The 13,608-nt window shown below is 44.8% G+C and overlaps 1 protein-coding gene across 1 annotated transcript in view; it reads right to left on the bottom strand.

Annotated features, from left to right (window-relative positions):
• Window positions 1-1,242: 1,242 nt before the first annotated feature.
• Window positions 1,243-13,608, bottom strand: part of LOC144504787 (inactive phospholipase D5-like) — a 113,125-nt gene continuing 100,759 nt past the window's right edge. Inside the window, exon 10 of the mRNA XM_078230527.1 lies at window positions 1,243-1,804. Within this exon, the coding sequence (XP_078086653.1) occupies window positions 1,584-1,804 (221 nt within the window). The 3' untranslated portion in view covers window positions 1,243-1,583. The remainder of the gene's footprint in view (window positions 1,805-13,608) is intronic.

Genomic DNA, 13,608 nt, shown 5'->3' with positions numbered 1-13,608 from the left:
AGACCAGACAAACCTGCATTTATATAGTGCCTTTCTGCAAGTGCTTAGCCAATAAAGTGCATTTAGAAGTGTGACACTGTTGCGATGTAGGAATCATGGCAGCTAATTGGCGAACAGCAAACTCCTACAAGCAGCAAGGTGGAAATGAGTAGACAGCCGAGTTTTGTGATGCTGACTGAGGGACAAATATTGGCCAAGAAACGGAGGATAAACCTGCCCTTCTTTGAAATAGTGGCGTGGGATTGTAATGACTTCAATCAGGCCATTGAGGTTGGCCCATTGGAGTATGTGTTCCCTGATTAAGGATCCAACTGATAGGCCAATCAGGGAGTCTTTGCCTTGTATTTAACTGGGAGTGTCAGTTCCTCTGATACCCCCGGAGATAGACTGCTAACCGCCAGCACTCTGTGTACTGCTGTTAGAGTTTGGAAATAAAGGAATATTGGTGAAGGGACCTCTGCCTCCGCAGACTTATTACAGGGATCTTTTTACATCAACTCGAGCAGACCTCAGTTTAACATCTCATCCAATTGTGAATTTTTGTGCTAAAGCCCTGGAGTGAGACTTGAAGCAGGAACTTTGTTGTCATTGAGTGTCTTTAAGACAGAGATAGATAGGTTCTTGATCAATAAGGGGATCAGGGGTTGTGGGGAAAAGGCAGGAGAATGAGGATGAGAAAAATATCAGCCATGATTGAATGGCAGAGCAGACTCGATGGGCCGAGTGGCCTAATCCTGCTCCTGTGTCTTATGGTCTTGTGACTCAGAAATGAGGGCGCTACCAACTGAGCCACAGCTGACAATGTCACTGCCCTTCCAATGCCACTTATAGGTTATAGATTGCCATATACGAGAAGCTTACACGCCTTCGACATAGAGGCTGATAAGCTGCACTGCAAGCAGATGATAATAATAGGAGTGTTATTTTGTTCAGCTTCTGACTATTGGATATAAATCTACTGAAATAATAACTAGAAGAACAACTGTGCAGAAGATGGTAACCAGAGTATTATGGCATTTAGCAGCCAGCAAACTGTGGGAAGCTTGTTGCCAATCCACCCTCACTGACAGCAGAGAAAACAGGAGAAAAATATATGGGGAGGGGAGCGCTATTTTTGAATAATCATTTCAAAACTGGGATTGAGGAGCTTCACTTTGGCTCCACATGGATTGAAGTCGTGCTGTGTAATGTTAGTAAAACAATGGACATAGAAAACCCATATCAGTCGATGAAGCTTTTGCTAACATTTTTCAGTGAGATTTAAACTCATTTAATTTTGACTGTCCCATTACACATTAGGCTTTACAGTTACTCCTGTGGTTAGGCTGTGCGCAGTGACTCCCCTGTGAGAACTATCGCCCTGATCTACCATAGGTTCAGGGATACTTGGTCAACATAAGACTACTTGTTTTATATTATCATTTAAATACTTGGGTTATTTTTTTTAAAAACGCGGATCACACAAGATATGCTTATCCTTAACCCAAATCTAAAGTGGAAATTTCCAGTACTCCTGACCATTTCAAACCTGTCTCCCACACATCTCAAAAAGAAAACAATAGCATTGCTTCAGTCAGGTAACATTAAGATGGTTTGGGCTGATATGTTTTAAGTTTCAAGCATTCTGGAAAAGTATTTATTTCTAAGTTTCGGGCATATTTGGAGTTCCAGTCTCTCTCAAACACGGCCTTTAGCTCCTGGAGAACGGTGGGCTTGTTCATCGCGTTCTTGCCCGGTTTGTGCTCAATGATCAGGCTCACGCCCGTGTTTTCCACAAAGTCGTTCCCAACCCAGTCAGAGGTACCTGGAAAGCAGCACAAGAGAAGTCTCCATTAATGACCCTGTCCACCAAACCTAAAGCCACAAAGATGGGACATTGAGGTGTTATACGGGCTTCAATTATGGCGAGTTTTTGCAATGACAGAATGTCGCAAATTCCGACTAACGCCCCCTTTACATCAATCAGAAACGAGGTGCATTTTTGTATAGCACCTTCCAGTACCTTAGGACATGCAAGGGAAGGTGATGGCATTTATTTGTTAGTGTCACAAGTAGGCTTACATTAACACTGCAATGAAGTTACTGGGAAAATCCCCTAGTCGCCACACTCTAGTGCCTGTTCGGATACACTGAGGATGCACCCTAACCAGCAAGTCTTTTGGACTTGGAAAGAAACCAGAGCACGAGAAGGAAACCCACGCAGACACGGGAAGAACGTGCATACTCCACATAGACGAGTGATCCAAGCTGGGAATTGAATCCGGGTCCCTGGCGCTGTGAGGCAGCAGTGCTAACCACTGTGCCACCTTGCGGCATAGTAACATTGTCACTAGACTAGTCATCCAGAGATTCAGGGTAATGCTCTGGGGAGCCGGGTTCGAATCCCACCACAGCAGATGATAAAATTTGAATCCAATATAAATCTGGATTTAATTAATGATGATCACAAAACTGTTATCGCTTGTTGTAAAACCCCGAGGGAAGGAAATCTGCCGTCCTTACTCAGTCTGGCCTACATGTGACTCCAACCCCCCCCCCCCGCCCCCCTACTACACACACACACAAACACACACATACACAACAATGTAGTCAACTCTTAACTATCCTTCTGAAATAGCCCGAGCGAGACCCTCAGTTCACGGAGCAATTAGGGACGAACAACATACACTGCCGAGCGACACCCGCATCCCCAAAAAAGAATTTTAAAAGTTGATCTTTGCAAACCCTTCAGTGATAAAGAGTTGAATTAGAGAAAAGAATCCGGTAGCTGCCAAACTTGAAGAACATGTAACAATAAGAATATTTAATAGATTTTAAAAAATGTTTTAATCTTATTTATTAGTCACAATTTATTGACACTGCAATGAAGTTAATCCCCTAGTCGCCACACTCTGGCGCCTGTTCGGGTACACTGAGGGCGAATTTAGCATGGCCAATGGACCTAACCAGCACATCTTTGGACTGTGGGAGGAAATTGTAGCACCCGGAGGAAACCCACGCAGACACGGGGAGAATGTGCAAACTCCACACAGACAGTGACCCAAGCAGGGAATCGAACCCAGGTCCCTGGTGCTGTGAGGCAGCAGTGCTAACCACTGTATCCTGATGTGAGGACTTACTTCATCTACTTTTCCACAAGGAGTGTCTGGACGATGATCTCAAAGCTGGTAGACCAGGTTAGCCAGCAAGTATCCCATGTATACATAGGGGGCACAGTGAATTGCTGGGATGGGAGCAAAAAGCACAGAGACATCTTGGCCACATGATTTTCCAAAACTGCCTGGGTTCCGGAATGATCCCAATGGATTAGAAGTCAGTAAACGTAACACGACTACTCCAGAAAGAAAGGAGAGAGAAAATGGGGAACTACAGACCAGTTACCCTGACATCAGTCTTTGGGAAAACTCTGTAATCAATCATTAAATAAGACGGCAACTTCAAAAACCATAATTTGATGAAGGAGAGCCAAAACCGATTTCTTGAAAGGAACAGCATGTTTGATGAATTTATGAATGTTTTTAGAGAATATAATGAGCAAATTAGATTAAGCAGAACCGATGGATGCAATAAATTTGGATTTCCAAAAAGCATTTGATAGGATGCCAAAAGAAATATTGTTGCACAATGTAAGGGCTAGTGCCATTGGGGATAATATATCAGGATAGACAGAGGGTTGGAAAAAGGACAGAAGACAGGAAATCAGAATAAACAGGCATTTTCTTTTGGTTTGGCAGACTTGCGAATGAGGTACCGCAAGGACCAGTCTGGAACCTCTGCTATTTACAATCTATATTAAGACTCAGATGAAGGGACAGAGTGTAATGTATTCAAGTTTGCTGACAATACAAAACTAGGTGGGCAAGTAAGTTGCAAGTGAATACTTCTGCATAGATAGGTCAGGTCTGTGGGCAAGATGGTGGCACATGGAGTGTAACGTGGGGAACTGTGAGATTATTAATTTTGATCATGAGAATTAAAGAAAAACAATATTCTTTAAATGGGGAGAAACCATTAATGTTGGTGTTCAGAAGGATTTGGATGTCCCTGGATGTCCAACAATAGAGGAGGGGAGGCGATGGCCTAGTGGTGTTATCGCAAGACTATTAATCCAGAAACTCAGCAAAAGTTCTGGGGACCTGGGTTCGAATCCCGCCACGGCAGATTCAATAAAAAAAATCCGGGATTAAGAATCTACTGATGACCATGAAACCATTATCAATTGTCGGAAAAACCCATCTGGTTCACTAATGTCCTTTAGGGAAGGAAATCTGCCGTTCTTACCCGGTCTGGCCTACACGTGACTCCAGACCCACAGCAATGTGGTTGACTCTCAACTGCCCTCTGAAATAGCCTAGGAAGCCACTCAGTTCCAAGGGCAACTAGGGAATGGGCAATAAATGCTAGCCAGCCAGCGACATCAATGTTCCACGAATGAATAAAAAAGTTGATAGTTTCATGGCCCCCATTACTGAGAGTGGCTTTACATTCCAGATTTGTTAATTGAATTCAGATTCCACCAGCTGCCCCCACATTGAGGCACCTCCGTAGGTAAGTTTGCTTAAGTACTACTTAATCTACTTCTACTTTTATGTTCTTGTAAATCCATTCATCAGACTTTGGCTCCAAGTGTCATAAATCTTCAAGGACAGATAACCGACTACAGATAGCGTACTCTGTGAATCTAATATATCCAATTAAGTGCAGTCAATGATTCATGGAAAACTAATCATCAGCTCAACCCTGCAATAAATCAACAATCAAAGCGTTACTGAGAAAACAAAACAATCCTTCCAGAGGAGTAGTGTGCTCTTTGCTTCCAATATCCTCATCATTGGAAGACGGGAGAGAGGCAATTCTCTCCAGATATCAAAAAAAGCAAGTACGATTACATTATTTTTTTCATCAATGTCACTGTTACAATTGAATCCTCACAAAAGGCTGACTTTCAACTACAAGCCTGAATGGAGAATCCTGTCAATTCCACATCTAAATTGCAAATTTTAAGGTGGTTGTATCAAAAGCCACTTAATGCTTCCTTCACCGACTGCATTTCAACAAAAATTGATCTAGCCTGGGCGAGATTCGGTCAATATTCTGCACAAAGTTTGTGTCAATGTCTATGAGTCTGGCAGCCAGAGACAAGATGAAAGGGTTGAGTCCCACAGGGCAGGAGGGGCTCAGGGTCATATAGAATCCCTACAGTGCAGAAGGAGGCCATTCGGCCCATCGACTCTGCACCGACCACAATCCCGCCCAGGCCCTATCCCCATAACCCCATGCATTTACCCTAGCTGGTCCCCCTGACACTAAGGGGCAATTTAGCACGGGCCAATCCACCTAACCCGCACATCTTTGGACTGTTGCGGGAAACCGGAGCACCCGGAGGAAACCCACGCAGACACGGGGAAAACGTGCAAACTCCACACAGACGGTGACCCGAGCCAGGATCGAACCCGGGTCCCTGGCGCTGTGAGGTAGCGGTGCTAATCCACTGTGCCACCCTTATGAATGACAATAAATCAGTAATCACTGAGGAGAAAGCAGAACAATCCTTCGAGAGGAGCAGTGTGCTCATGTGGCTAATATGGATTAGCTTTCCGCTCGAGAACAAGTGGAACCCTCAGTTCATATTCATTCCACTGGCTAAACAAATGAAAAGCTGTTCACCTACATGACGAAAATAGTAAAATAGATGTGAAAAGCATTTTGAGACATTTCAGAGGCGAGATATTGTACAAGTTCCACATCTTTCTTTCTTATATAATCACAGGACAGCTATAGTGCAGAAGGAGGATGTTCAGCCCATCCGTCCGTGCTGGCTCTCTGCAAGAACTTGGTCCCACTCACCCACCTTTGCCCCTTAGCGCTGCTTTGATTAAATCAGTCTCCACCACATCCTCAGGCAGTGCGTGTGTTCCAGGTCCCAACCATTCACTGCACAAATAGGCTTTGACTCATGTCGCCTCTGCTTCTTTGCCAATCACCTTTAAGAGTGGCACGGTGGCACAGTGGTTAGCACTGCTGCCTCACAGCGCCAGGGACCTGGACTCGATTCCCAGCTTGGGTCAAAGCCTGTGCGTAGTTTGGACGTTCTCCCCGTATCTGCATGGGTCTCCTCCAGGTGCTCCAGTTTCCTCCCACAGTCTGAAGATGTGCTGGTTAGGTGCATTGACCCGAACATACACCAGAGTGTGGTGACTAGCGGAATTTCACAGTAACTTGATTGCAGTGTTAATGTAAGCCTTGTAACTATCAAATAAACTTTACTTCTAACTTTTAAATTGTAGCTTCTGCTTCCGGATCCTTATCCCAATGGGAAGTTTTCATCCTATTTCCTTTGTCTGCACCTTTCATGATTTTAGACACTTCCATCAGCTCTCCTCTCAACCTCCTCTTCCCAGGAAGAACAGACCCAGCGTTTCCAATCTATCCTTGTACCTTGTCTTTGGACTGGATTAGTAGGTTGAAGGCTGGAGGTGAACCTCAGCCAGACTTACTACGAGGGAAATTATGGAACCAGGGATCCAAATTCCATTAGCACCCAGGATGCACTCTCAGCCTAGGCCGACTGGGAGTCGGGCATAAGATTAGCAAAGACTTGAAAATGGCAGATCGCCACTCAGATAACTTACTGCTGGCAGCTTCCAATGATAGTGGTCAAAATTTCCATCTATCTCTTCATTGTCCATGGGAGATGGTGGAGTTGGATTTCCTGACTCTTCACAGAAGAACATGATAGTCTCCTGGTTAATGTGGAGTCCAGTGGGATCCCAAGGCCGAGAGCATGAGCCATAAGACCATAAGATATCGGAGCAGAATTAGGCCATTTGGCCCATTGAGTCTGCTCTGCCATTCAATCATGGCTGATAAGTTTCTCATCCCCATTCTGCCGCCTTTTTTCCATAACCTTTGATCCCCTTGCCAATCAAGAACCTATCTTTATTTCTGTCTTAAATACACTCATTGACTTGGCTTCCACTGACTTCTGCGGCAATGAATTCCACAGATTCACCACCTCTGGCTGAAGAAATTCCTCCTCATCTCGTTTCTAAAGGGTTGTCCCTTTACTCTGAGGTTGTGCATTCGGATCCTAGTCTCTCCTACTAACAGAAACATCTTCCCCATGTCCACTCTTATCCAGGTCTTTCAGTATTAAGGTTCAAAAGCTGAAAAGACTCTGGAAATGCTGCAAGGATGTGTTTCAGGCACCTTTCTAAAACTCATTATCTGGAAGCTACGTGTTTGGGTGATGAGGAACCATTAGAATTCCCTCCCTAAGCACCATCCAGTACCATATTACCCACCCCACAAAGCAGGCACCCAAGATGCATCAACACTGGCATGGGCATGTCAAAGCCATAATTAATGAGCAGGCCTCACCATGATCCCAGTGCCCCAGCAAGGGCAGGAGTGAGTCATTGGATATACTAATTTCATGCTCTGAGCAAGAGATTTTACACATATTGAATTCGGCAGTTTATACATTAAATCTTAGAAACCCTACAGTGTAGAAAGAGGCCATTCGGCCCATCGAGTCTACACCGACCACAATCCCACCCAGGCCCTACCCCCATATCCCTACATATTTACCCGCTAATCCCTCTAACCTACCCATCTCAAGAGACTAAGGGGCAATTTTAGCACGGCCAATCAACCTAACCCGCACATCTTTGGACTGTGGGAGGAAACCGGAGCACCCGGAGGAAACCCACGCAGACACGAGGAGAATGTGCAAACTCCACACAGACAGTGACCCAAGCCGGGAATTGAACCCAGGGACCTGGGAGCTGTGAAGCAGCAGTGCTAACCACTGTGCTACCGTGCCATAAGAAGCAAGTATGAAGCAGTCTGGTTCACTGTGACCCTGCACAATGGGAGGTGTGTGTTTGGGGCTATGAAATGATCTGTACAACGCGAGCGAGTGGGATTCGGTTCAGTTTGCTGGAATTCTGCAGAATGGAAAGCAGTTTTTTTTTAAACTCTGAAATATGCAGAATGGCAATGAAAGGAAAATTGTTGAGTGGGCGAAGCAATTTTATCCGAATTACAGTGGGATCACGAATGTGCCAACCTCTACATAAGCAGCATTTAGCGGGCAGAAGGTGGTGTAATGAGGAAGTCATTAGGCCAGTAATCCAGAGATCCGGACCAATGCCCAGGGGACGTGGGTTCAAACCCCACCATGGCAGCTGGTGGAATAAAAATTCAATTTGTAAAATCTGGAATTGAAAGCTAGCCTCAGTAATGGTGGCCATGAAACTATCATTGATTGTCTTAAGGACCCATCTGGTTCACTGATGAAGAGAATCTGCCGTCCTTACCCAGTCTGGCCTCCAGGTGTCTCCAGATCCACAGCAATGTGGTTGACTCTTAACTAACCTCGGGAATGGCCGAGCAAGCCACTCAGTTCAAGGGCGATTAGCAATGGGTAACAAATGCTTGCCTTGCCAGCCAGGCACACATCCCAATAAAGAAAAAAAAACACAGTGATTATACCATTGGACTAGTATTGGACTAATGATGCAGGTTTGAGAGTTCAAATCCCAACAGTGTGGCTGGGAAATTTAAACTCAATTAACTAAATAAAGTGGAAAGACAAAGAAAGGTCTATGTCAGTGATGGTGAGTGCTAATGGAATTTGGATCCCTGGTTCCGTAAAGCTTTCTGGTTCACCAATATCCTTGAGGGAAGGAAATCTGCCATCCTGGCCTGACCTGGCCTACATGGACCCTAGACCCCATAGCAATGTAAATATTAAAACCAGCAGATGCAAATATTGGAAACAGTTCTTAACTGTTTACACTTTGGGAAAGAATTGGGACCATAGTGCAAATATAATGGGCGGCACGGTAGCACAGTGGTTAGCACTGCTGCTTCACAGCTCCAGGGACCTGGGTTCGATTCCCGGCTTGGGTCACTGTCTGTGTGGAGTTTGCACAATCTCCTCGTGTCTGCGTGGGTTTCCTCTGGGTGCTCCGGTTTCCTCCCACAGTCCAAAGATGTACGGGTTAGGTTGATTGGCCAGGTTAAAAATTGCCCCTTAGAGTCCTGAGATGCGTAGGTTAGAGGGATTAGCGGGTAAATATGTGGGGGTAGGGCCTGGGTGGGATTGTGGTCGGTGCAGACTCGATGGGCCGAATGGCCTCCTTCTGCACTGTAGGGTTTCTATGATTTCTATGATAATGGACGTAATAATATACTTATTTACAATCATTCCCATTTGTAAGTTATCCATCTAAGATAAATTATTTTTATACAAGAAAGATAACTCAAGATGCAGTAAATTTTAATCATAGGTTTTTGTTAGTCTTTCGACCATTAGTGAAACTGCTCTTTATGAAATGGCCTAGCAACCCTCACAGTTGAACATGGATGTGTAGCAAATGCTGACACGACCAGTGAGGCTCACATCTTGTGAATGTGCGATGAAAAAATACATTTTGGGCTCTGAGTCCTGTAATGACTTCAATCAGACCATTGAGGTTGGCCTATTGGAGTATGAACTCCCTGATTAAGGATCCTACAAAAAGATATCCCCGATTAAGGATCCAATTGAAGGGCCAATCAGGGAGTCTTTGCCTTGTACTTAACTGGGAATGTCAGTTCCTCTGACACCCCCGGAGATAGACTGCTAACTACTAGCACTCTGTGTTCCGCTGTTAGAAACAGAAACAAACAGAAACAGAAACCCTACAGTACAGAAAGAGGCCATTCAGCCCATCAAGTCTGCACCGACCACAATCCCACCCAGGTCCTACTCCCATATCCCTACATATTTACCCAACTAATCCCTCTAACCTATGCATCTCAGGACACTAAGGGCAATTTTTAGCATGGCCAATCAACCTAACCCGCACATCTTTGGACTGTGGGAGGAAACTGGAGCACCCGGAGGAAACCCACGCAGACACGAGGAGAATGTGCAAACTCCACACAGACAGTGACCCAAGCCGGGAATCGAACCCAGGTCCCTGGAGCTGTGAAGCAGCAGTGCTAACCACTGTGCTACCGTGTCGCCGTTTGTAAATGAAGGGATTTTGGTGAAGGGACCTCTGCCTCTGAAAACCTATTACAAATCCACTGTGAACTAGGCAGAACGTACTGAGGATTATTCTTACAAATGCCAAATTAAGCCAAGCGTGCTTCCAATTCAGAGAAGTTGTAACACTGAAACCTCTCTCTCTCCATTTTTTACAAACCCCACAGAAGAACATTGGGTGAGATTCTCCGGCCTCCCAGCCGCGTGTTTCCCGCCAGCGGGAGGTGGCGTGTTGTTTGCCAGTGGCGGGATTCTCCGGTGTCATGGGGAATATTCATTGACCACACCCCACGCCTGCGGGAAACCTGTGGGCAGGGGGGGGTGCACTGACGGCGGGACTGGAGAATCCCGCCGGCATGAACGGCCGGAGAATTCTGGCCGTTATGTGTAAACTTTGAAAAAAGAAGGAAGCATGATCAAAAATGTATTTGGAACAAAATTAGTTTTCCCAAAGGAAGGTTCCAGACATTTCCTCTACTTAACTTTGATAAAATGAGCAGAGTAAGCAATTTGAGAAAAGAAATAAATCTCTTAGTGAAGATTAAAAATGTAAAAGAGTATCTGAAATATGAGTTATAATCCCATGTTTGATGATGACTGAGGGCTTCACACTTCTTTCCTGCTACAATATTTGACCATACATCATTCAAGCAGTTCAAGTATCTTGGAAGCGAGAAGGCTTTTTGACTGTTTCAATGTAGCTAATGGGAATGAGTAATATGAAATGGGCAGCCAATATCCGTCTATCACTTAAATTAATCTCTGGCAGAACAATTCCACAACGTCTTTCAGGAGACATAATTTTTAACTTGACAAAAATTTAAATTTATCACGAAGGGGCCAGCATACCCACATGTTTCTCCTACATTGCAAAACGTTGGCCGCCTTTCAGCGATTTTGGTGAAATTTGCGGCAATCTGAAAAGACCCGAGCTACTCAGAACGCACATGGTGCACTTCACTCTCTCCGAATAAAAGTGTGTCCAGAAAAACATCCCTCAGAAAGCCCTGAGGTGACTTTTCGGAAAGACAGGAAGAAAGGAAGAGGTGGTGGGGTAGCGCTGTTAATAAGAGATGAAATGAGGTCAAGCTGTGAGAGATGATCTAGGCCCGGGTGATGTAGAGTCCATTTGGGTGGAGGTAAGGAAGGAAAACAAGACGTTGGTAGGCGTAGTGTGTAGGCCCCAAAACAGCAGCCAGACTGTAGGAAAGGATATAAATCAGCAATTATTGGAGCATGTAAAAAGAATAGAGCAATAATTATGGGTGACTTTAATATTCATGTTGGTTGGGCTAATCAAGTTGGAAAGAGTAGCTATGACAACAAATTCATTGGCTGCGCGAGAGATAGTTTCCCAGAGCAATATGTCATAGAGCCAACCAGGGAACAGACTATTTTGGATCTGGCAATGGGTAATGAGGCAGATTTAATAAATGACCTTAGAGTAAAAGATCCCCTGGGAAGTAGTGATCATAACATGATAGAATTTAATATTTAGTTTGAGAATGAAAAACTTGGGTCTGCAACAAATGTGTTTAACTGAAATAAAGGGAATTTCAATGAAATAAGGATACCGGGCAGATAGGTTAACAGGAAAGACAATAATCAAGCAGTGACAGACATTTAATGAGACTCTCAGCAAAAAATATATCCCAGTCAGGAGGAAAGATTCTAAGAGTGAGATAAACCAACCATGGGTAACCAAGGAAGTTAAGCAGAACTAAGTTGAAAGGAAAAACATATAAAGAGGCAAAAGTCAATGAACAGGTGCCGGAGTGCGGCGACTCGGGGATTTTCACAGTAACCTCCCTGCAGCGTTGATGTAAGACTACTTGTGACACTAATAAATAAACTTAAAAAAATCTTGGGACACTAAGGGTCAATTTAGCATGGCCAATCCACCTAAACATCTTTGGAGTGTGGGAGGAAACCTGAGCAGCTGGAAGAAATCCACGCGGACACGGGGACAATGTGGAAACTCCACACACAGTCACCCAAGGCCGGAATCAAACCTGGGCCCCTGGCGCTGTGAGGCTGCAGTGCTAACCACTGTGCCACCCTTTTGCCTTAAGAGCTGTATCTAACTCCTTCTTGAAAGCGTACAATGTTCTGGCCTCAACTGCTTTCTTATAAAGCAGTGGTGCACTGTTTGAGGTTCCGCCTTTCAGACACAACAGTAACCAGAAGTCTGAAGACTGTTCAGGTGGATGTAAAAAGTGCAAGCCACTGACTGAAGGTAAGCAGTGTCTTTGCCCAGTGATCAGGCCATATTTAACCCTTAACCAGCATTACTGATGCAGATTAATTGATCACAGCCAAAGAGTGGTGAATCTTGGAACTCTTTGCCGCAGAAGGCTGTGGAGGCCAGGTCATTGCGTATCTTTAAGACAGAGATGGGTAGGTTCTTGATTGATAAGGGGATCAGGGGTTATGGGGAAGAGGCAGGAGAATGGGGATGAGAAAAATATCAGCCATGATTGAATGGCGGAGCAGACTCGATGGGCCGAGTGGCCTAATTCTGCTCCTATGTCTATAGTCTTATGGTCTTATGGTCACTGATCTCACTGCTGCTTGTAAGGCCTTACTACGTGTACATTGTCTGCAGTGTTTGGCACCACAACTCACAACATTAATTGGCTAATGAGCATTCTGGGATGTCCTTAGGCCAAGAAATGCGTTACATCAACAGAAGCACTTTCATGTCTAAATGGGGAATGATGTATTCCCAACAATGCTTCGAGCTCCGAGGTTTCCAGGGTGAACATCAGTGCATATCAATAGTATCTGATCGGATAATATTTACTTTGCCAGATTACCATCCATGCCATGAATACAATTATTTATCCCATCACATCCAAGCCTAAGGCGTTGGTAAAAGCTGGCAGATACATCAATCAACAGACAGGAAAAGACACATTCACAGAATTGTTACAGTGCAGGAGGAGGCCATTCGACCCATTATGTCTGCAACGACTATCCAAACAGGCATCATGACTGAGTGCCATTCCCCTGTCTTTTCCCTGTACCCCTGCACATTGTTTCTATTTAAGTAATCGAGACTGAACCTGCCTCCACCACATTTCCAGACAGTGCATTCCAGACTTGAGCCACTTGTGTGAAGAAATGTTTTCTCACGTCACACTTGCTTCTTTCACAAATCACTTCAAGCTGTGCCCTCTGGTTCTCAATCCACTCATGAGCGGGAACAATTTATCTCTATCTACTCTGCCAATCAAATCTCCTCTTAGCCTTCTCCTCTCCAAGGACAGCGGTCCCAACCTTTCCAATCTTACCTCATAACTGAAGTTTCCCATCCCTGGAATCATTGTTGTAAACCTCTCCTGCGCTCTCTCTGATGCGTTCACATCCTTCCTAAAGTGTGGCGCCCAGAACAGTGCACAATATTCCAGCTGAGGTCTAACCAATGTCTTGTATAAATTCAGCATAACCTGCTTGCTTTTTTAAAATTCATTCATGGGACGTTACTGGCTGGCCAGCATTTATTGCCCATCCCTAATTGCCCAAGGGCAGTTGAGAGTCAACCACATTGCTGTGGCTCTGGAGTCACA

The sequence above is a fragment of the Mustelus asterias genome, chromosome 15 (genome assembly GCF_964213995.1).
Source record: "Mustelus asterias chromosome 15, sMusAst1.hap1.1, whole genome shotgun sequence".
Taxonomy (NCBI): domain Eukaryota; kingdom Metazoa; phylum Chordata; class Chondrichthyes; order Carcharhiniformes; family Triakidae; genus Mustelus; species Mustelus asterias.
This window is presented reverse-complemented; position numbering and strand designations above follow the sequence as displayed.